Source organism: Pelmatolapia mariae, linkage group LG16_19 (assembly GCF_036321145.2).
Source record: "Pelmatolapia mariae isolate MD_Pm_ZW linkage group LG16_19, Pm_UMD_F_2, whole genome shotgun sequence".
Taxonomy (NCBI): Eukaryota; Metazoa; Chordata; class Actinopteri; order Cichliformes; family Cichlidae; genus Pelmatolapia; species Pelmatolapia mariae.
Genome location: NC_086241.1, coordinates 46,307,096 through 46,331,284, shown reverse-complemented (window position 1 = coordinate 46,331,284; position 24,189 = coordinate 46,307,096). Strand labels below are relative to the sequence as shown.

At 40.3% G+C, this 24,189-nt stretch overlaps 1 protein-coding gene across 2 annotated transcripts in view; it reads right to left on the bottom strand.

The window, feature by feature from the left end:
• Window positions 1-24,189, bottom strand: part of atrn (attractin) — a 123,556-nt gene that overhangs the window by 32,759 nt on the left and 66,608 nt on the right. For both annotated transcript variants that reach the window (XM_063497135.1, XM_063497136.1), the window contains exon 26: window positions 12,022-12,100. In XM_063497135.1, the coding sequence (XP_063353205.1) occupies window positions 12,022-12,100 (79 nt within the window). The remainder of the gene's footprint in view (window positions 1-12,021; window positions 12,101-24,189) is intronic.

Here is a 24,189-nt window from a genome sequence, read left to right as displayed (position 1 = left end):
GACAAATACTCTTACAACAGAAAGAGCTATTAAACTAAAGTTGATTTATCACCTACGCAATCCTTAATGTTTCAGGAGCACGACACTCTCCCCGGAGAATCACGTGGCAATCTGCTATGATGTCAGCTGTTCACTCTACATGTGTTTCTGTTTTTTCACAGACAGGAGGAAGTAGCATGAGGACAGACAATTTTTTCCTTGTGTGCACACCAAAAAGCAAGGAAATAAAAGGAGGGGGGAGACATTTTTAACCCAAAGGATTGTTACAGTAGTCGTATGAATGCCCTCTGTATTTCCTAAAGCCAAGATGCACTTCTGGAGCACAATCCCAGAGCATTTCACTCTACCACAGAGCCATAACAATGACCATGGCCTCAAAAGTCTGCCTTCAAGGGCACAATTATTCTTACTGAGAGCAGGCATGGTTGAATCCATTTTCAAGGGTACACAAAAGTAACACTAATATACCTCTGTGTTCAAACAACGTAACAGACTTTCTTTCATCAAGAACACAGTGATTGACATGGAGGCCTTTCGCTCCTTTATTGTTTAAGTCACAAAGCTTATGCTGTTTGGAGTCTCCACAAATTACACAGAAATGATTCTACACTAAGCTACCTGAGCAGAAATCTTTAATCTTCAACCTGGCACTGACAAAAAAGTTCAGGTGGTCAAGTTTACACTGCAAAGCTGCATTTGCAAAGAGCTATTCAGGTCAGCCACTATTCACTCCATCAGCCTTTGGAATTGCCTAATGCTTTAATCTGAAAGTATGAATTTCATTACCTATAAAATACCAATTAGCACCATAGTGAGCAGGTAGTAGCTGAGGACCAGCATGACAATAAAAACACGTTCAAGCCAAAATAATAAATAAAGTCATTTCAACTTGACTTCTTTTTGTCCATTCTCCTTTATCTCTGTCATAATTTGGTTCCCAAACCCTCTGCTTTTAATTTCAGTTACTGCCACATGAAGAGAGGAATCCAAATTACAAACTGAAAAGTCTTTGTTGGTTAAACGTTACCAGTGGATCTTTTCCAAAGCACTGCAGGTGATCTGTACTGGAGGTTCCACCATTTAAACTACTGATCGGGCTAATTAAACACTTTAAACATTATTGACCAAGTCAGTGGATTACAGGAGTGATGCAGATGTTGAGCTGTGGATGTGCTGCTAATTCCTCCTCCTGATCCTTGCAGGAGGAGGTGGGGAGGGGGAGGGGGGTAACAGATGCAAGTTTGCTGGATTTTAAAGTTCTCATCCAAGTTGAACTCAAATTGCTCCATTTTTACTGAGTGTCTGGGCTGATGATAAAAAAAAACTGAGCTGATTATTAAACATCTCTGCTTGTCCCCAGGCTATGTTAGTCCTGCACTAATAATGTTTAGCTGGATCAAACTCCACTTATGCTGAAGCCAAGCAACACTGCCACACTGCCAGCAACACAAAAACATCTTTTTACAACTTGGGAGCGTTTACATTTCATTCCAAAATTCTCACCACAGACCTGTTTTTATATTATAATAAACTGCGATGTAGCTGGTGGCCTGTAGCCTGGCTATATCTCAAAAGGATAAACCAGATGTACAGATGCCGCATCTTATTCAACAGATTTCAGCTCAGTTTTCAATGAGAGAAAGCCTTCACTTTAATAATAAACACCAACATCGGCATTAGAAATGAATATTCTTGCTGAAGCCGAACAAGATAAGAGGCTGTTCACCTTAAACTGCTAACCTTTTGCACAGGTGCCACAAAACAATAATGAGCTGAGCACAATTACTGAGAGCAGATAGCCTAGGGTGTCTCAATAATCTCCTGCTCAGCATAAGCAAAACAGGACTTCATGTGCCCCAAACAAAATGTGAACCCATAACTTTGACAGATTGATTCAAATTTCTTGGAACAAATATGAGCAACACACAGAAAAGTAATATTTATGGAGCTAATTTCCTGCCAAAAATGAAAGAAAACATGTTTTCCAAATGCCTGATGATTCATTATCAAACTGTGCAAAACATCACTAACAAATTAATGCATTTAGTGTCGCACATACAAAACGCACCTATTAAGAATAATAGAACAACAATGCTTCATAAAGGAATGCAGAATTTATAAAATAAACTGTATTTTTTTTTTTTTTAAGAGAAAAAAATATGACTTTGTGCACAACCAGTGTGCTGTGAAGGTCCCAAAAAGAGCAGATATTAAACACTCAAACATAGTGATAATTTCTAGTCTGTCAGCATTAGCAGTGAATAATAGCGACGGACAAGTGAAAAATTAGCAAGATAAACAAGAATGCCCGCACATGTTGACGTTGGCGTTGCAGAGTTGCACTACACTTCTAACTTCTGTGGGGGTAACGCACGTGTTTGGAACAACACAAACAACTAGATTATCTGGGCAAAGAGCTTAAACATGTACATAACTTCAAATAACAAATATGAATATCAGAAAATTGGATTTTTAAATCAATAAATATTTATCACAGTTGCAAAATTCTGATGCAGACTTCATGTTTTGATATTTCTGATTGCTTTCCAACATTATAACTACATGGCTGACTTGAATGTTTCTCCTCAGCAGAGACTGCATATGTAATGTGGACAGTGTAAGAGTACATAATTAAGTTTTATTAGCTTGGTCTTCATTTATTACACACTAATTATTGGATGCAAACATGTGGCACATCAAGTTGAAGCTCTGTGTATTAAAGCACCGTCAGGGGACGCGCACAGATACTCTCTGGATCGCGTTGCGGACCGCTCCTGGCGTGCAGAAGCAAAGAGGCTCCAAGCTACAGTGCATTCCCACGATTCTAAAATTATAATATATTACAGAGCATCATCGGGAAGTGCTTTGTAAGGGGGTAACAGCTGCAAGGTAAAGGTGGAAAGATTGTTTTTTCCTTTCTTCCTTGCTCATGTGTGAACCGCATTCACATCTAGCCATCTGCTTCTGGGCCTGGGTGTGTATGTGTGGGAGCTGCCATGCTAGCGGAGAGGATCCGATTTATCATTACAGATGATTCTGGAAACAAAACCGATGTGTGGAGCCTACGTGGCTCCTTGATATCTTCATTGTATTCCAGGTTTCTGCCTATTCAAATGATACGTGTGCCAATCTCTCCCACTCTACTGCACTTTCACACCGAACCATCTGCTGCAGACCTTTTTTCGCACGTGAGGCCGGCGTGTACGAGTCAACGCAGGAGTCGGTGAGAGTGGAGCAAAGGTGGTGAGTGTTTGAGACTGTGGGCTTGTGTGACCGCGCATGTATAACAACGAGTTGTTTTGAAAGCTTCTAACAATGACTGCATGACTGATTATGGAGATGCAATTTACAAACTTCCTGATGATGTTGTACACTAGACTGAGTTTCATTACAGACTTAACTGCCAACACACACCTCTGTGTTCTGCTTGATGTGCAGGACTGGGTTCAGAAACCTAGTTCTATATCATAAAAATGCAGAAAGCCGCCTTAGTTTACTGCAAAGAAATGGAATAGATTTTATGCATATTTCTTAAAGAATGATGGTATTTCATTGTTAGCCTGCACTGCGGTACATGTACAACAAAACACAATCATGCAGTGCACTGAAAGAAAAATGACAACTGTGATATCTGGGATTTCATTCCTTCATCCAAAGCATTCCTACTCGGTAATTTGGGAAGTTACATAGAGTTTAATATGGTTTTAATGACAATGATGAATGCCAGTATTTATTTAGCCAACACTGATGTGTAATTTTTAAACCGTGTGACAACTACGATGTAATTAAAAGTAGCCACAATAGTAGTGTTTTGTTGTTAAGCTCCCTATATATTACCTTTGCAGCAAGTATGAACGAATGATTTTTCTTCCTAAGCGACCACTGCATAGAGCGGTTTTATGGATTTTCAATACATTCTGAGGTCCTTTGTTTGTACAGTAGCAGGGTGACTGCTGATATTCAACGTGCTACGTGGCCTTAACCTCTTAAATGTCTCTCTCTGTTAAATTATACTGCAAGTCTGTGTGTGGGTGAGTGTGTGTGTTTGTGTATTCATGCACAATTCTGAAGACAAAGTGAAAGAGAGTACACAAGTGTGCTCACGTTGAAGTACATGAAGCAGCACAGGCGGCAGGGATTGCTGAAAGCTTCAGACAGAGTCAGCGAAGGCGTCTGTAAAAGGTCACCGTTCTCTCCATCAACAGAGTTTGGAATGGACGGGGGCGGACCGGAGAGGAGAGGACAAGGCAAAACGAGGGGGCCTAGTGGAAAAAGTCACCCACCCAAAAATGTGGGTCAGCAGTTTGCTGTGACTAAGGGCACAGCCATAAGGAGACAGCCAGGGAACCATTTAACAACCTTATTGCTGGCTCTTCATCCTCACGCCTGGCATGAGATGGCAAGGAAAGGTCCCATGAGAGCCGTGCTTCAGACTTTAATAGTGTGCAAATATGTCAGGTGGGGAACTATGCACTTGTTAGGTTAGGCAGGTAAGGAAAAGGTTTAGGAATGAATCTGAAACTATTTATACTTCACACTTTTCTTGTTTTGTTTTATCTGCCAGCAGTTCATTTTAAATTAACCTCATTTTGTACTGCTTCAGTGAAAACATGACATACTGTGTGAGAGGAATCAGGAACAAATCTGACAAATCCCGGTTGATACATTTTTCTGAACATTACTATAAAAGTACTTTAGATAACTACAGGCGCTTAAACATTGTAAAACTACCTAAGCTAGGTATTTAAACTTTAGAAATACTCTTTAGCTTACAGCCATCATTGCATGAAAATTTACATAAATGTTGTAGGATGTAATTACCTGAAGCCCAAGGTCAAAATCTATACAGGTGTGCAAAAATTATAGCCTGTTACACTCTTGGGTATCTCAGGTAAAAGTTCTGATGTGAAGCAAAAACTCTGAACGTCTGAAACTTTATGCACACAGTTTTGAACCTTTCTTATACATTTTGAATGCCACATTTGTTGCTTTTTCACATGTCAACTCACAGGTAATATCCTTCAATAAAACGAGTGAAAAGTCTTACATAAGAGATCATAGCTTTTTCACATCGTCACGTCTTGTTAAGGTCTCAGATCTCATCTCTGATCTGCTTTTTAAAAAAATAGACTTTCATGTGTGGACGGCATACTTTCCCACTCACCGAATCATCAAAGAGATGAGGGAAACCGTGGCCATTTCAAGCAAGAAAATATGTTTATGTTTAACCTGAGTTAGGTAACCTTTGATGCTAAAATATTAGGTTTAAACGTTGTAGCCTATTTAGCAGCTGCGGTTCATTTTATGATGGGGTCTGAGCCTCGACGCCTTGACTGACATCCTTTTTTGCTTTTTCATAGTTGAGAAGAGGTAGTAGTGGGAGGGCAGCTTAATGGCTGATAATAAATATGTGAAGGTATCTAGGAGACGTTTATCCCATTTCTGCTCCCTCCCTGCCTTCTTCCTGCAGGCAGCCTGCGTCTTGCGTAATGTAAATGTGGAACACAGCACAAATGATCAGGGACATTATCACATTCTGCATTGCTGTCAATACCTCAGGGTGCAATACGCGTCTAATATATGTCAAGTTATATGTGATATATATCTGGGTAAGTGCGACAGTGGATGTTGGATAAATTCACACTTTGTCATCAGGAGGATATTTTTGGGAAGCTACAGTGGAGGAGGAGGATCTCCAGGGGAATATAACTGTATGAGATCCCAGTGAGGGTGAAAAAGAGAATACTGGGAAAACTGACAATGAACATCAAAGGCTCACTCTATATGCATTACAATGTCATTCAAAAGGGGCTCCATCTCTGAACATATGACTCAACTCTTACGCAGCCAGGTGCAGAAAATTCTGTATTTCAACCCTCCCATTCTGGCCTAAAATCTCTGCTACAATCTAGCGAAATTAGATATTCTGTCCTTAGGCAAAGAAGGGGAAAGTGGCACCATTATTACAGTATTTTGCATCATGATATATTACCCTTTCAATAGATCTGCTTGCTGGATTTTCGCTTTAATTAGCCAGCTTGCTAAAAGAATAGAAAAAAAAGAGAAGAAACAACTTTAATCATTTGTGTCTGTTACAGGCCTGCGTAAGCTGTGCCCGAAACCTGTCTGTGACGCTGTAATTGTTGGCCGCTCAAAAGAGAAAACTGTAACTCTCATTTTAGCACTCTGTCACTTCGATTAACTTTAGCACAGTAAATATAGACATAGCGCAAAAAGATAAAAGTGAGAATCAATTTAGAACTACAGCCATTTAAGTCCTGCTGTTGCTAAAACGTTACCACAGGAATAATCAACCTGCATTAACAGCGTTGCTCAAGCACTGCTTATTCTGACTAAAATGCCAGAGCCTGCTATGGTACCGGCTGTGGTCGGGTCCATCTAATGCCATCTGGCAGCTCCAGCTTCCTTCAAAGGAACTGTCAGGTCTCAAAGGAAGGCTTTGATTTAGATTCAGACACTACAGACCACACACCGCAAGCACGCACATGTATGCAAACAGATGCAGGGTGCAGACACACATGAGGAAAGAAATCCATCGCAATACTTTGAAACGTGCACAAACAAGCCACACGCAGTGACCAACAGGTGGAATCGACATTCTTAGCAGGTGTTAGCCTACGCCTACAATAACAACAACTTCAGACACAGTCCTCGAGTCATTAATACTCCTGGCACCAAATTAACACCTGGATGCCTTCCAAATGAAAAAGTTGAATTTTGGAGAACTGCGAGATTATAGTTTGTCATGCTAAAGAATAAAAAGAAATACTCTGTTTCTGCTAAAATGTTCCCTTTTTGTAACCTTTATATATAACCTCTATTAATATCTCATCCCAATATACATTTTTTATTAAAGTTTTGGATGGGGTTAATAAAAATCTTCTTAAACACATTTTTAAGAATAAATGTAATGTTTCAAAGTCAGTTTCACTCAACAAGCATGTCATTCTAAAAAAGCTGATTTCAATCCCTGTGTCAACAGCCACATCTTTAAAAAGAAAGGAAAAAAAAGTCTCACAGTGACATTTGCATTATAGGGCTCGCGCTAACACTGCTATCCCGAGCGACTTACAATGCCTGTGACAGCACAATGAGCTTAAACTCCTTAAAGTCAAATGACAAGCAGCCAGCGGTGGGAAATAAAAGGACTCGAGGCCATCGGCTTAAACTCCTCTGACCCTGCAATGACCACATAAAATGCAATGGCCACCACTTTCCACTGCGTCGGGCCTAAGTGGGGTGAACGTGGGCATAATTAGATGCAAATGTGTGTCACTGTACAGCTGATGCAAGCACCAAGTAACATGGAGGAATCAAGGATAAATGTGAAAGCCAAGCCTTGAGGGACAGTGCTGAAAAGAACAGAACGGTCTCGATGTCAAGGAAGCGAACGGCTGTAACGGAGACAGTCGACCTCGTGGAAAAACATGATTAGCTTTCTGTTTACGTGAATTGTGTGTCACGCTGTGTTCACATGGAACATAAGCATGCGTGAAGGCAGGTTGCCTGTGCTGCTAGATTAAGTCACATTTGATGGAAATTTGTCATCTTTGGTTTCTTTATACGATACTCCTTATGAACACTAGATGAAGATAAGTGGCATGAATTTAGGAGATGGTGAGTGTGTGTATGAGCAGCATAAAATAAACTCCATGAGTGAACAGAACATGTCCAAACATTTTTAATTTAAATAATTAAATAAATAATAATGACATTTCTATCCTTACTATTCTGAGTGGTTTTATAGAGAGGTGGGTATTAGATCCCAAACCTGTTGAGCATTTCCCAATCCTAATTCAAGTTGGCATCTGTGCTTGACATCTGTGCTAGGAAGAGCTCACTATATAACTAATGTTTTGGGGGGATTTTCCCCCACAGTGGTTTATAAAAAGGCTGCTGAGCCACTGATGTCATAGCTAAATTTGTGATTCTGCCTGGCAACAACAACTATCTTTATAAATTGGCTCATCTTTCCTGCAGATTCTTCACAGAAGAATGTATGACTCGGATGAGATGATACTCGGGGTATCATCTCACAGCATTTTACCAAAATGTGACTTCACAACTAGCACTAGGACCAAGCTTCATTTGCTCTAAACTAAAATTGCAACTTTTTTTTTTCGCTTTGGGCTTATATAATGAGTTTAGGGGGGGGAAAAGAAAACAACTGTATAGTGTTTACCATCTTCCATTAACTACTGATTGGTAAAATATCTGTAATAGGTTTGTTTAACTGTGGTAAAAAAAAAAAAAAAAAAGATTAACTGCTAATATAGATGAATAGAAAAAAACAATTATTAATAACAAGAATACCTGGCATTTAATAAAAATACTGGATAATACTGTATAATGGGCATAATGTATCCAGTTAACCTATCATGAATAGATGACTGGCAAATTACATCATCATCATATAGGCTCTTTCAGAGTTATGGACAAGTTAAAAAAAAAGTTAAAAGCTTGTCACTGTTCAAAATTAAGGGAGCACGTTTATAACTGTTGCTCAGGGTTTTTAAATGTATTCAGATGATGAAGTACAAAGGAGACGTGATACACTGAGATTCTTACATAAAGACAAAAACCAAAGTTCTTCTACAGGTCATGTTTGTGACATTACCAGACAGTTATCTGACATTTAGGTATTCATCTGAGTGAATGGGGAGAGATTTTCAACAGTAATTTCTTTCGTTACATAAAACCTTTATGAAACCTTTATTATATTTATAATTTATATTTCAGCTATGCATTTTCACATTTTTACATAACTGCAGTTTCATTAACAGATTAATTAAAAGCATTACCACGATCGCCATCTCTGCTTATTCTGCTACAGCACACAAAAAAAGAGCTAAAACTGAACTGTGGGCATCATCTGACACAACCAATGTCGAAAAGGAATATGGTAGAGGCATGTATCGCCTCTACCATATTTGACAGCTGATCTGTTATGCTTTGGATGCAAGATAGTCCCTCTTAGTTAGGGTGTGCCACAAGGCTCAATTTCGGGTCCAGTCTTGTTTGCACTTCACATGTTGACACTGGGTTCTATTTTTTCCCAGCATAACTTTTTATTTCACTGATTTGCATATGACTTGCAGATTTATTTGACTTTGTGAGTAAATACATTGACAGTGCTCTGGATCCTTTATCTTCCCATTATAAGACAAATGTTAAAAACCTCGTTGTGTACTTTGATGGTTACTTTAAACTGTGTAGGCAGGTATGCAGCAGTCCATTTTCCCCATCACTTTGACATGAGCCCAGGTTTATTCTACAAAAGGCATTTTAGTGAAACCTACAAGCTTTTTCAGGTGTTGGGGAGTTTAACACAGGCCACAGTTTTCAGGTGGCCACCAATCCTCTTAACAAAGTTCCAGTTTTAATTTTGTGTAAAGGTTAGAGTGTACAGCGTCCAGATGGACAACAGCGGTTTTATGATGAAGAGAGGGCAGAGTGGGTGCAGGTAAAAGGGGGATGACAAGAGGCACAAGAGGTGAGGCTGATTACAGCACTTTTGGACGATGTTACAGGCAAAAGGCACTTCAACCGACACGGCGAGTGTAAAAAGCACAGACCAAAAGTTCACATTAAGCACAACATTAGCGTGTATGCTCTTAGACACTGACACATACGCACTCGCACACACGCACACAAAATGCAGAAACACAGTGCCACCAGCACATAACCTTTCAGCCACTCATTCAAAAGGTGGTCCAAACCCTTCTGGAAGCACACGTGAAAAAGCATTTTGTCATTTTCCCAGCGAGGCAGTATTCAACATGCAAAAACTGCACTGACTTTTCATACTTCTCACATCGCGTTAGTTTTCCACATGCAGAAAGCAAATGCAATGCTTGGCAATCTGTCTGAACAGCTAGTCAGGCCAGACTGTTAGTTAAGCATTTGTTGAGTCTTAATCATGCAAACAACAAGCTTACAGAGAGAGATGTGACAAGTTAAAAGCAATCTGAATTCTTGCTGATAATTAACTAGTAAGCCATCCAACTCTTCCTCAGCCAGCTAGTGAAGGTTTATTTATATGTCTGATGTTTAAAAATGATTTTGAAAACATATTCACTTAATCCTTCTAACTGTAGAGATTACTTGTTGCTTAACAGGACACTGATGGCTTTGCAATGACTTGTAACTTGCAGCATGACTGCACATTTTCATTAGTCTTAGCAGTTACTTTAAACCAAAAAGACCATTGCAATCAACACGTGATGATATGTTATATGTTATAATGATATAAAACCCAAGGTTAATTGAAATATGAGTGACTACACAAGTCAAGTTTAAAAATGCATTACACCCAAGATCCTTTTAATATTCTCTCCTGATTATTTCTGTGTCCTGAGGAGACAGGGGCAAGCATGACTCTAAATACTGGAGTCATAATACTGCTAATACCTGCTGCTTTATGAAAGACCACTGATGAATGTCTGCCTCAATACATTAACAACAACCAAATACTTAATGGTTGCAGGGCTGTTGTGATTCAAATGACTTAGTGTGCACATTGATAATACCAGAAGGAGCCAAGAGTTTAGTGTTGCCTGAAAGTTGCCTGTAGTGTTGATTGCTTTAACTCTTTCCCCTATAAAGACGACCTCCCCTGTATCCTTCATGATCAATTTTGACAGCTCAGTATGTATATCAATACAGATGTGGTTTGACAACCTCTAGAATAGTTTCTGGGTTTTTCCAAGGGTAGCTGCATAGGCAGAGGCCACCGTCACTAACTTTCCGGTGCACACCAAGTCATTTTGTTCTATAAGCAGGCCTGAAATACACTATATTGCCAAAAGTATTCATTCACACATTCAAATCATTAAATGCAGGTCTCCCAATCGCTTCCATGGCCACAGGTGTATAAAATTAAGCACCTAGGCATCCAGACTGCTTCTACAAACATTTGTGAAAGAATGGGCAATGAATTCCTGTGTGTGCAACAAAGTTCATTTGTGAAATTTCCTTACTACTAAATATACCACAGACAACTGTTAGTGATACTATAAAAAAATTAAGTGGAAGTGATTGGGAACTCTCTGTGTAAAGTTGCAGACCTCCAAACTTCATGTAGCCTTTGGATTAGATCAAGAACTGTGGATAAACAGCTCCACGGAATGGGTTTCCATGGCCAAGCAGCAGCATCCATGCTGGACATCACTAAGCGCAAAGCAAAGCATCATATGTGCTTTACAACACTGAGCAGTGGAGACCTGTTCCCCGGAGTGAGGAATCACACTTCTCTGTCTGGCAATCCCATAGATGAATCTGTGTTTGGTGGCTGCCAGGAGAACGGTACTTGTCTGACTGCACTATGCCAAGTTTAAAGTTTGGTGGAGGGATTGGTTATGGTATGGGGTTGTTTTTCAGAAGTTGGGCCCCATAACAGTTCCTTTCACTGAAACTGTTAATGCTTCAGCACACCAAGACATTCTGAACTTTGTGGGAACAGTTTGGGGATGACCCCTTCCTGTTCAAACATGACTGTGCACCAGTGCACAGAGTAAGGTCCATAAAGACAGGCATGAGTGAGTTTGGTGTCGAAGAACTTGACTGGCCTGCACAGAATCCTGACCTCAGTCCAACGGAAGAGTGGAGACCACGAACCAGTCCAACATCAGTTTCTGACCTCACAAATGCACTTCTGGAACAATGTCCAGAAATTCCCATAAACACTCTTCTAAACCACGTGGAAAGCCTTCCCAGAACAGTTGGGGCGACATAATAAAACCCTATGGATCAAGAATGGGACGTCCCACAAGTTTATATGCGTGTGGATGAGGGAATACTTCTGGCAATATAGTGCATGACAGAATCAATGCAATCACACTTCTTTGTGATTGTTGGACAAAAACGAACTTCATATATTTATTCCACTGGATAATCCACAAAACAAAGCAACTTTTACAGCAGCAATAACTTTAACCAGAAATGAGTTGATGTGGATGTGGCAGCCTAAAATCAATTGTAAGCATGAAGTCACAGGCTTACCTCTCGCCGCCGTGACGCCCAGCAGCTCTGTTTGATCTTCCAAACTACGGCGGCCACCAGGAGCAGGGACAGGAAGCAGCTGTGGGTGGAAAAGACAGAGGAAGAGATGAGTCCAAAATATATTAAAAAAGAAAAAAAGAAATAAAAACAGGTAAATGAAGAGATGAGAAGACAAAAACTATAGCGTTTGTCTTCTCATCAAAAGCTATAAGGATGGTTTGATGTTAACTTTATAGGAAAGAAGTATTTGACTACGAGTTTTATTTTCTGTCACTGATAAATATATTAACAAACAGATTTTTGACATCAAACATATGCATGTGTGCATTTTAAACTGACAGCAATTAGGGGAGGAAAATAAACCAAAATAAAACGAGGTGATGCCAGCCCACACTGAACAGCATTAAAGAGCGACAGGTCTGAAACTCGAAGGGTAAGATTAATTATCATAAGCGATGAATCTGCCACAATACGCACAACCTTTGAAGTCAATTTGACACATTACTGCAGCCTTTTCCATCTGTACTGGAAATCCAGGAAAACTGCTTGACAAATATGGGCAGCTGATAAAGTTACACAAATTTTCATTTTACTGGAATTAGTCCTTTTTTTTTTCAAGATCAAAAGAATCAAAACAATACAGATAGATGTCCAAAAACGATATATTCTCAGCTATAGAAAAAGAGCTGAGGATGTCACTTCTTAACGGGATACAAGGTGATGGTGCTAAATGTCAAAAGAAACAAGCTAAAAAACAAAAGGTTAACAACAAAAAAATGGATGTACACTTTGCGCTTTTCTTCAGATTGTTTAGGAGGGTGGTCACACATGATGATTTTCTGCTTAAATACCTTTAAACAACACACACACACACACACACACACACACACACACACACACACACACACACAGACAGACTTGGTCTTCAACCACCATTCCATTTTATGCCCTCGAGCTCCAAGTGTTGACATCAAGTATCATCTTTGTCATCCTGTTATGTTTCTGTTCCGTTTTACTCTACACTCGCTTCCTTTCGTTCTTCAGCACTTTGTGAAATGTTTTTTCATGTTTTTTCTTGAACACATAATGTGTTTTTCTTGGTTCATTTCAAGAACCGCCCTCCCCCCTCAACACACGCGCACACATAAACACACAAATAAAATATACAAAGAATCAAAACGCTGAGCGCTATTTGCACTCTACAGAAAAACACCTGGAGGTGATGATGATTGTGGTGACATGTCTGGGTGACATGGTTTGTTAGCATCAGTGTGTGTGTGTGCGTCTGCTCTCTCCGGCTTCCAGACGTGTACTTAGACAAGATGGAGTGAGTGTGTGTGCGCGTGTGCGTGCATGTAAACACATCAGGGACAACATCTTTAGCACTCAGCTTCACTCTCAGCCTGTCACGGCTCTTGCTGATCTTGAGTCAAAGCTATCAGAAGCACGATGGCAAAATGCCTAAATATGAGTGATTCGTGACGCAGTTTCCTCCAGGACGGGAGAAAAAGACAAAAAAAAACCCCATCTAAGCTTAAAAAAAAAAAAGAGATACGTGAGATTAAATATTAAGTCTCATGTAATTTAGAACGGCTCACTTTTCATATATGAGGAAAAAATCTTTCCTCAAACTAGCACATTAATTAGAGTAATATTTATGTTTATTTTCATATATGGGTCAATTTAAAAGTCCACATAGGTTAGAACTTTAAAAAAAAGGAGCATACTCTGGTGTTTTGTCATAGCTAAAGGCATTTCTATCAGAGACACAAAGCTGGCAAGCTTCATGGCACTATGTGTCACATCTAATTTAAAAATACAGAACAGTACAAAGTAAGTGAAGCCGTGTTTCCAGTTTATACTGTGGCATATCGGCCTCCAGGTCTCTATATACTGCAGTATTCAACACAAGACTGAGTCCTCAATGATTAATGGGCTCTGAGCTAACTGTCTGAAAGACTGAAAACTACTGGCTTTGACTTTCATAAATACATTTATGCTTTATTGTCTCAAGTGTAGTTTTTTTTTTCTATTGTTTATCGCATAAAGAATATTTGTGAATACACTGTCTGGGCTTTGAAGTGGATTTAATTAGTCCACATTTAAGCGTAACTTCTTCAGACACGAAGGCCTTCCAGTCAGACCTCTCGCAGGGTTTTCTCCAAAGTTCTACCACTTTTTCCATCTAAATGCCTTTGCCTATTTTAATAGTGGCTGTGATGCGTCAGATCTTCATTCATCGCTCCCGACCCCATCCGAGCCCCCGCCCACCCTGTGTGACTCTTTAAAGTGCCATTTATTTTAAAAAAGAAAAAAAAAAGATTCCCTTATCTCTCTGGGCTGAAGAAGCCCCTTAAGAGATCCATCCGTTCAGCCATCTTATTGATCTGGCTTCCTGCTCATTGCTTTAAAAGCAACACGGTGCTGATGAATGACTTGCATGAATAGATATCGGCTTCACATCAAAGGCTTCCCTGCTCAGCAGGGGTGGAGGGGAAAAGGAGAGAGAAACAAAGGACAGGAAGAGAAGGAAAGACAATGATGAAGAAAATGGACAGTGATGGTGAAAGACAACGTGAAACACAGACAGATTGGAAAGTGTAAGCTGAAGTCTAAACAATGGACAAAGTTTAGAGTTAAGGAGGAGAAAATGGAGCAAGAGACAAAGACTGAAGGAATCGAAAGTAACACCGGAGAGACAAACACTAAGAGAAGCAGACGGAGACAGACACAGAGAAATGTGCTTCATTTGATCTCAACCTCTGCAAGGGAAGCTGGGAAAGTTAGTCAAGCTTCAGCTCCCACCTCAACCCATACGTCACACCAGCATCTCTCACTTTCAATGAAAATAGAAAAGAGCATTCACCAACAGATGCTGCCTCACCAAAGCCACCTGTGACAATCGCACTTCACCTTCACTAACGTCTCAATAAAAGCAACTCTGAGCCAACGGATTACGGATTTCGGGGGTTATATTTATGCGAATTCCCGTACAGTTAGAAGATGGTGATCTAAACGGAGCATCTGTTTGCCTTTGTGTAGCAGATTCCAGCAATACCCTTAACAAAATGGCACAAAGTACCGAACACATGAAAAAAAAAAAGCATCAGACAACTGATAGTAGGGTGAAGTTTACCCCACTAAGCTACAGATACAAATTTACATTACTGCACCCTTCAGGTTCAACGGTGCACACATGCACATTACGTCCACGGAAGCTTATGTTGCCCTAACAACACAGCTGCATTAACGTTACCGTTTCTTGTGTCGAGATTAATTCAAATCAACGCAGTTTGCTACTTCCTGTGAGATCTGTCTCAGTTATTTTCATGCTTTTTAAGAGCACCGAGCTAGCCAGGTTAAGCAGGTTCAAGAGAATCACTCTGATGGCATGTTCAAGGGAGGTTCCCTCTACTGAAAAATACCTAATGGGGAAAAGATCAAAATCAACTTTGTAGCAGGAACTCGCCAGTACGATTTCTTTTATCCAGTTTCCTCAGATATCTAACATGTAATGAAAAGTGACTGAATCAAAGTTTGAAAGTTTACGAAGGAAAAAAAACTGACTCTCTAAACACATTAAATGATTATTTCAGTTTCTCGAAAACATGATGAGCAAAAAGTCACTTTAAAACAACACCCTAAACTAATTAACAACTTTTTACCAAATATTCAGGTTAAAATCACCAGTTTCATCAAACTCATCGTATTCACTTGTAATTAAGTTGAATTTTATAAACAGCAGAAAGTATCGTTCTGACACTGACAGTGATTTATGGAACAGACTGTAAACTACAACTCCAAAACCATAAAATAAAATGTTTTAAAAAGATCATTTGGTATGGATTCTTATAATATTTGATACCATGTTAGTGAATGTCCAGTACTAGTACTTAAAATTTGCTTGATGATCTGAAAAAGTTTCATGAAAAATGCGCAACAAACTAAGAAATCAAGAAGAGGGAAAACACTTTTTCACAGCACCCTATTTCAGATGTTTAGAAAGAGTGTCAGCATGCCATTATTCACATTTTCTGGATGATATTAATGCTTTTTCTACTTTAAACAAGATTAATTTCAGGCAAAAATATCAGACAGACATTTATTCTAGAGTAACAGATTACTTATGTCACAGTTTTACCTTCAAATGCATTCTAAAATGAGAATATAGTGAGCATATTTCAATGTTGTTCCATTTAGAAATGTGGGATTTTCTCATTTCAAGCTTGAATTTAAAAAAGTTTAGCTGCTCAGTCCATAATAAGGCAGTCCAAAGTTTGATGACATAACAGAAGAATAGTGTGTGCAAAGCTCTTGAGTGTCTCGGGTAAAAAAAAAGAAAGAAAGATGGATGCCGTCTATTTAAGTGGCAGAGTGGAAAGCGGAAAAAGAGCCAGGCGAAGTGTATTATAGCCATGGGCTGCTGAGGCCAGAGAGGTGAGCTCTGACGTGTCATTGGCTAACCTGACAGCAAGACAACAGCCACAGGGCAAACACCAGCACACTGGTTCTGTTGTCCACAGCCAGCTGAATACTAATCCTGCAGTCTGCCTGCTGCTGGCTTTTACTCCGGGGTGGGAAATGAAACCTGCTCACTAGCCAAACAGCATTTCATTTTCGCTATGACTGATAAGTTTTGTCCGCTGAACCACACACACTAATCAGCAGTTGCTCAAAGGTCCTATTCTGCCATGCACTTGTCGCCACTAAACCCTGCAGCGCTGCGGGTGATGGGACCCTTCAAAGAAAGGCTAACCTACCTGAAATAAAATGAGGACCTGAACATGTCACAGAATACAAATTTGGGTATAATCTGTGCAGCTCCAGATCGTTTGTTTACTCTCTGCTCCAACAATGGAAGCAGTGGTTATTTTTGGTACGAGGGCAAAACCAAATACTGTCTAAGAAAGCAGAATGAGAAGCATGCAACCAAAGCCGTGGGCTGCACTTGTTTCACACAGCCCTGTTGACTTCCCCAATGCCAAATTATGAATTAATTAATTAATTGATAATTAAACTGGCCACCCTCAGTTATTGTTTCATCTCTTAGAGCTTGTTAAGATGACAGGGTGAAGCTAATTAGAATTGTGCTTCTTTGAAACTGGAAGTTCAATAAGAGGATGATTAATCGTGCCGTGGAAATAATCATTTAATGTTGTACGTTTGGCCACTGGGGCTGCAATGTGAGGGCTGATATTTACTGAAAATACCACAGCACAGAACTTGCTAAATGCAAGTTTGGGAGTGTCGTACCATCTGCCTGAGATGTCATTCGGGTTAAGGTGGTAGCGACAAACTCAAGGATGAAAACAAAAAGCTTCTTAGGGAATAGGATTTATAAATTGATTAATGGAAAGGGAAGAGATTTCCTTTGAAAAACCTACGCAGTTTGAGTTTTTGCACCATCGAACCTCACCAGGTAATAAACTGTAGAAATGAGAGCTATTCAACAAGTCGCATTATATTTCAGACAATCCTGAGCTGAGGCCTGCAGCATGAAAACTCCAATTCCACATCATCTTTTGTCCTGCGAGCTTTTTTGCTTTTGCTTGTATAACCCTGCCAAAACTCATTGTTATGGGAAAAAAAGCAGCCCTGAACGCAAACGTGCTAGACGTAGAGGAAGGGGGTAGACATGAGGCTGATCAGATGGGGAGGAGAAACAAACAAACAAACAAACAAAACGTTACCCTCCTCTTGGGACTTTGTCCCTCGTGTCGTGGCCTCGGTCACATTCCTCGTACCCTCCTCCCAACTCATTACAGGTGAGGGAAAGTGGTGAGGAGGAGGAGGAGTGGAGGCTTTGAGTCAAATCTACTGATCTCAGTGATTTATTATTAATGGGACGCAGAGGGGCTTTCAGCTTCTCACAGACACACCAGGAGGGATTTGCCACAAGGTGCTTCTTGCACTCTATCTGCTGCATCTTACACTTGTATCGCTCTCGCTCCTCACTGATGACCTGGCCTGGATGAATATCGATGCAAAGATCGCTAAGAAAGCAAGAGAGGGGTGGGAAGAAGGGGCGAGAAGTTGAGAAAACAATGCTGTGAGGAAAAGAGGCAGAGGTGAAGATGAAGAGAAGGTTAGAAATGTGGAGATAACACAGACAGAAGAAGAGAAGACAGTAATGCAGTGAGGTAAACAGGCAGTTTTACAGCAGCCCACGTTCAGAATATGAGAAGGCAGAAATCCAGAGACAGAAAGAAACTGAGGACTAAAAAGCTCGGAGAAAAGAGGAGGGGGGGGGGGTTTCTGGCACAGCACAGGCAGCAGCACCTGCTGAGCGCCGGGGGAGGCCCCTTAGGACAGACAGGCCGGGTTTGGATGCGTGTTCAGTATCTCTCTCTGCTTCTCTTTTTCAGGTGTTCCTAAAGGGTGAAAGTGAATCTGCCTGTCAGTGCACACCACAAGAAGTAATCTGTGGGCAAACAGTACACTGGGTCTGAACCAGTGTTAGTGTGTGTTTAGAGAAACACAAGAAAGCAGCTGGTTTCCAAACTGTTTAAAACCATACAAACAGGCACTTTTACTTTTTTCTTTTATTGATAAAAGAATGTAGACCATACAGCATCTTGACAGTATATAAGCAACCTTAGTCGGTTTAACTGTTTGATATTAGTTAGAATTAGAATCTCGAGAAGTCGATTTTGTTCATCTAGACGTAGCATTTTCAGTGGGAGAGACGTTTCGTCACTCATCCAAGTGACTTCTTCAGTCTCAGCTGACACCTGGATGAGCGTGCATCAAGACAAGTAAATCTCCAAAAGTTGATTCTGTTCATTGGAGCAGAGCGTTTCGCCACTCATCATTAGAATCTAAAATATAAGAACATTAAGTTAATTAAAAAAAATAAATTTAAAAAAAGATCATGTTCATTTTTTTCAGCCTAACAGATGAGTCTGGACAGAGGAGGTCTGTCCCTTCCAGGACTGCCTGGGAAAACAGATGAGAGGAGCTTTAAACAAGATAGATATACCAGACAGGAACCATCTAGTAATGCAAATAATCAATACCAATTTCACCTAAATTGATGTACAGTTTTTACAGAGCTCTGTGCAATCCTGTGATAAACTAAGCACAACCTTGCTACTTGCATAGGAATTAAGAGGGGGAGTCGCAGGCATGCTGCTAATAAAATGCTCATAAGAAACTTTCAGCAAGTTCATAACTGCAGAAGTTTCAGTGGTGTGCGGCTCCGAAGCATTCAGATGTGTTAACACAATGCCACTATCTTCCAGCGAGTCTCAAGAGTCTCTACGGGCCTCTGTTAGCATGTTAAAGGTTAAAGTTCATGACAGTACAATGGGATAAAACGACTAAGAAGGTATGACTTGTTGGGAATTCCTCCTCCCTCTAAAAGAACATGGCAGCACAGCTGAGGTGGAAAAGTGTCAACGAACCTTCTACAAAACATCTGGACAGATCCCGTTCAAACAGACAAGAACAAAGTGGAAATGTTGGGCATTGCACAGAGCCATGTATGGTGTTGGCACTCAAGCATGGTGGTGGAGGGGTGAAGATTTGGGTTTGCAATCGCAGGACCTCGACACTTTGCAGTCACTGAATGGACCTCCTCTGTACCAGCTGTCGCAATCACACAATCAAAGTGAAAACATCAACCAGACTGAAACACTGGGACTAAATTCTTTCACAGTGATGTGAGAGATTGATAAAGTTATACAGAAAGCAGCTACTGAATCATGGGGTGTACAGAGCGGCACTTATTTGTTTTAAAAAAAAAAAACGAAAATATTTAACATAAATTACATTTATGAGTAAAAACTATAACATGACATCTTCCAGCAAAACAAACATAAATTCATTTAAGGTAAAATTACAATTTGTACTATTACAACTGCCATTAAAATTACAAGTTTTTTACATTCATGCAAATATGTGAACGAATTGAGTATTAACATAAAACATTAATGTGAATATGAATTAATATTAAATTAGATTCAATTAAATTAGGCGACTCACCTGGTAGTGGAAGGGCTTTAATTTCGTCTGATCCCTTTGGTGACTTTCCGTTTGAATTAATGTCATTAGAAGGCGCATTTCAAGTGACGCTAGAAAATGCTCTTGATTGGTTTGGAGTATAGAAATGGTTAGTGTTTACCTGATTATTTTTCTAGACATTAGTTTAACGTTTTTGTTTATACAATTATTTTTCTTGCTCAAAAACATGACTGAAAAAATGAATTACTCCATCGCTCAGGATTACTCATTTTCAAACTTAAAGCAGAAAGCAGCCTTTGGCCCGCCGCCCACATTGTTAGAAAATGAGGGAGAAATTATTAAATCATGTGGGTAAAGATTTTGCCCACTGAGGTCCAAAGACACATATCTGACCCCGGATATTTCTGCTATATTAATATAGCTGAATATTCATAAAGGGCCTTATTATCCAGCTCAATAATTTCAAAAGTTTGCATGACCCAAGTTCTGTTTTTGCACTGCAGACTCTTCCACAATCTGTGCTTCTGTCAATCATCCATCACCCGTCCTGTCAATGCCACGCGAGACGCTCATCCAGATGGACATTTGTGTACAAACACAAACATGTGTGAGAGGGAGAGCCGAGTGCGCGCTCTGCACGGTGCATATCCCTGTTGGGGTCAATGTCACATTCTTTTCCAACCAATTACAGTGATCGAATCTGAAGACAGAAATGCTCTGGGCTCCACAGTGAAGCCAATGAGGACAAATGTCACAGGATAATAATGGAGAATGATTTGTCTTAAGTTAACGGGCTGCAGCTTAAATTGACATTTGGATTTGATGATACTGACCCAACTCCGTGCGCGTGCAGTCATCCGCGCTCCCGTCTGAAGCTTTAAAGACGCAGCGGACAAAAAGCGCAGCCACTCGTTGCATTGTGAGGTTTGAAGGACAATCACTCAGCTCAGAGGGCACATAGCGCTAGTGAGCAGCCAGCTGCCTCATATATGAACAAAGAGTGCTTCTGAGTGCGTGTGCGTGTGTTTAAGTGTGAAAGACCGAGCACGTGCTTTGAGAGACTTTCTGTGCCAGCGTCCAAACCTGCAGATGTGTTTGAGAGGCTCAATAGTGAGATGATGATCACAAAAACAGAATCATTTGTGATGTGCTGCAATCCACTTCCAGCTGCAAACATATGCAAGAGTGGCCATTAGGTTCCTATCAAAGTCTGGAGCCAACGCAGAGAACCCTGAGAGAGAGTGTGTGGTTGCGTCCATAGTTAAGAGGATAGTCTTGCTTTTATTTCTTTCTGTGGCTCGCTAAACGCTGGGCACCAAAAAACACAGAAACAACAGAAATATGACGAGTTATCAAATAATACATCAACACACTTAACTCCAATTATGTGCAAGTAGGTGCTGCTGAAGCCTCGAAAAGCAAAAATCACCTACAACACACATGCACGCATGGATCATACATTTGAGGTCCATTTTAGAGGAGTTCTTGAGATGAAAAAACAAAGGTGTTTTTTGTTTTGTTTGCACATGGCGTCAAACAAAACATTAATAAAATATTAATAAAACTGATTACTGAATACTGAAAACACAGAACTTTAGGTACAAGAAAGGCAAGAGTGTTATTTTAGCATTGACAATGGAGGGGGAGAAAAAATAAGAAAAAAGCAGAAGGGAAGAAAGAACAGAAACTGGTGTGCGACTGGGACAGGCTCAGCACAGAGCCAGTGGTGAAATGCAAAGATTAGACTGCTGCGGCTTCAGCAGAAGAGAGTAAAGGCACGACGGGGAGGGCAGAGGGAGCAGGAGAGAGTTAGTTGACTGTGGGAGCCGGTGCGACACGCAAGGTTGAGATACTGACCGAAGAGACCTGGGATTGACGACACAAATCACCTCTCTGCTTTAATCAGGTAAATGGTTTAGAACAAGGTCAGCGGGTGCAAATAACACTGCTGCCCACTTTCTGCTGCTGCATGCTGATTGTGGTAGTGCTGAAAGTCGAGATCTCGCAGTTGTTCTGAATCACTTCTGGTTGATTTTGATTTCTAGTGTTAAGATATTCGTCCAGGAAAGCTAACAAAACCTAAGGAAGCTGTCAGCTGGTGACTTGACAGAGGTACATCTGTAAAGACAACGTTTCTGATGTAGAGGAAGAAAAAGAAAAAGAGAGAAAAAAAAAAAAAAAAACAGCCCCGAGTGAAAGCTCATCTTCACTCTGATGTGCATTTTCAGTCAAACTCGTCTGTCTCGGAGGAGAGAATTTAAGTCTCCTTGGTGGCAGTGGCATGATTCATTCAGCACCCACACATCCACCCAGACTTGGCCCAGGGTGGGCAGCCTGCTGGTACCCGGTCTTTTAATGCCTCAGTCCCAAGCAAATTACATTTCCCCTCTGTTAAGAAACAAATCGCTAATCATTTTAAATGCACAACCATGCTAACACACTGCAAAGTGAGGTGAAATGCGATTTTTAAAATGTGTTTTGGGATATTAATAATTAATCTCTCCGAGCATGACATGTCGCATGGGTGACTCCGTGTTGCTGATTCACATAAGCTCCATGTGGATCTGTCATCCTTGCTGCTGCACCGTTATGTTGGCAAACATTTTTAAAGTTGGGAATTTCTGTGGTGCTTTCAAAGACGGCTTTTCTTGTTAACATACGCCGATACAGATTAGTCTTTCTCAATACGTTCGAAGGCAAATTTTACTCTGAATGACACTACTGCAGGCTGTGGACTGATGTGCATTAGGTGCTCTAATGAGTATTTTCTGTAACAGGGCACTTGTCATTCTAGCTAGCAATTTGTTATGGTTATCTGGAGACATTTGCCCTGCTGCTTCACGAAGCTGCACTGGTTTGACGGACACTTTGTTGCAGTTTGTTGTCCTCCTGAAGAGAGAAATTGGCACCAATCAGTCATACACAGGGGCATGGCCATGCAAACTGAAATGATAGCTGTCCTTTTATAATTCTTAGACTTGACCGTTCTCAAATAACTGTAACCAACCCTCAACTAGCCGATGTACTACTGCGGTTTCCAGCAGTGCTAACTTAATTGGATATGCTTTTATTTTTATTCCTGCAGTAATTAAATAGCCTTTGTGCCTTTACCAAAGTGGATTGATAAAGATATTTGATTAAATACCACTAATGACTTATAATGAATGATTTCATGAATTGGGCAGCTTGGCAGCACAGTGGTTAACACTGTTGCCTCACAGCAGGAAGGTCCTGGGTTTGAATCCACCCTACATGTTCTCCTTGTGCATGCATTCAGCTTTCTCCCCTTTTATGGTGAATTTAAACTTAAAAAACAAAAACAAGGACATGTCCATGTCCATGTGACTTTTAAGTGGTGGTGTGTAAATAAGTACAGTAACAGTTTGAATATGAACATGTCACTCACTGATGTGCCAAATCATTTTTAGACAACAATGCAAGTCTGTAGGACAGAAACAGCCTGCGTCACCCTGCACAGACAAAAGCTGATAAAAGAATTTGTTATTAAAAATATTGCCAGTCTTGTCTATTAATGTTGCTAAGTGGGCGGTTGTATCAGTGTTTTACACCTTCTAGAGCTCAAGTTTGAAAATTCTTCCATTTGTTAAGCTATTAAAGCAGCAATCAAACCCACCACAAACCTCCTTTCATTGGGGATCTCATAGCTGGCAGTGATGTCAGAGCGAACACTGTATTGGCCCTACTTAACACACAGGTTTCCTGTCATTTACAAAATTTGTAATGTGTTTACCTCAAGCACGATTTCCAATGGAAAGAACCAAGTGTCACTTTCCAAAGATAAGTGTGTCTTAACAAGCAATAACAAATTAGATTTGGAGCCAGATGCTGTTGATTTTACTAGATTTGACAGGTACTTAGGATATCAATAGTAAGAAAAATGTGAACAGGTTAAACACGACGATGATTGTCTGCTCGCTCAAATATTATTTGTAACACAAAAGATGAGCTCAAAGCAGCGATTATTAGCTATACCCACACTCAGTGACTTTGTGAACCTATTCGTATGCAGCGAAGGGAGCGAAGCACTCTTAGCACCAGGGTTTTAGCCTCCACTGGGAACAGCCATGTGCTAAAATATATGCAAGAACCAGTGCTGGATAGAGGTGCCCACCAGATAGCCCAAGTTATTTTAATATTAGCTGTCAAGCAACAGAGATGTGTCTGTAGTCTCCCCCAAGGGAAGCC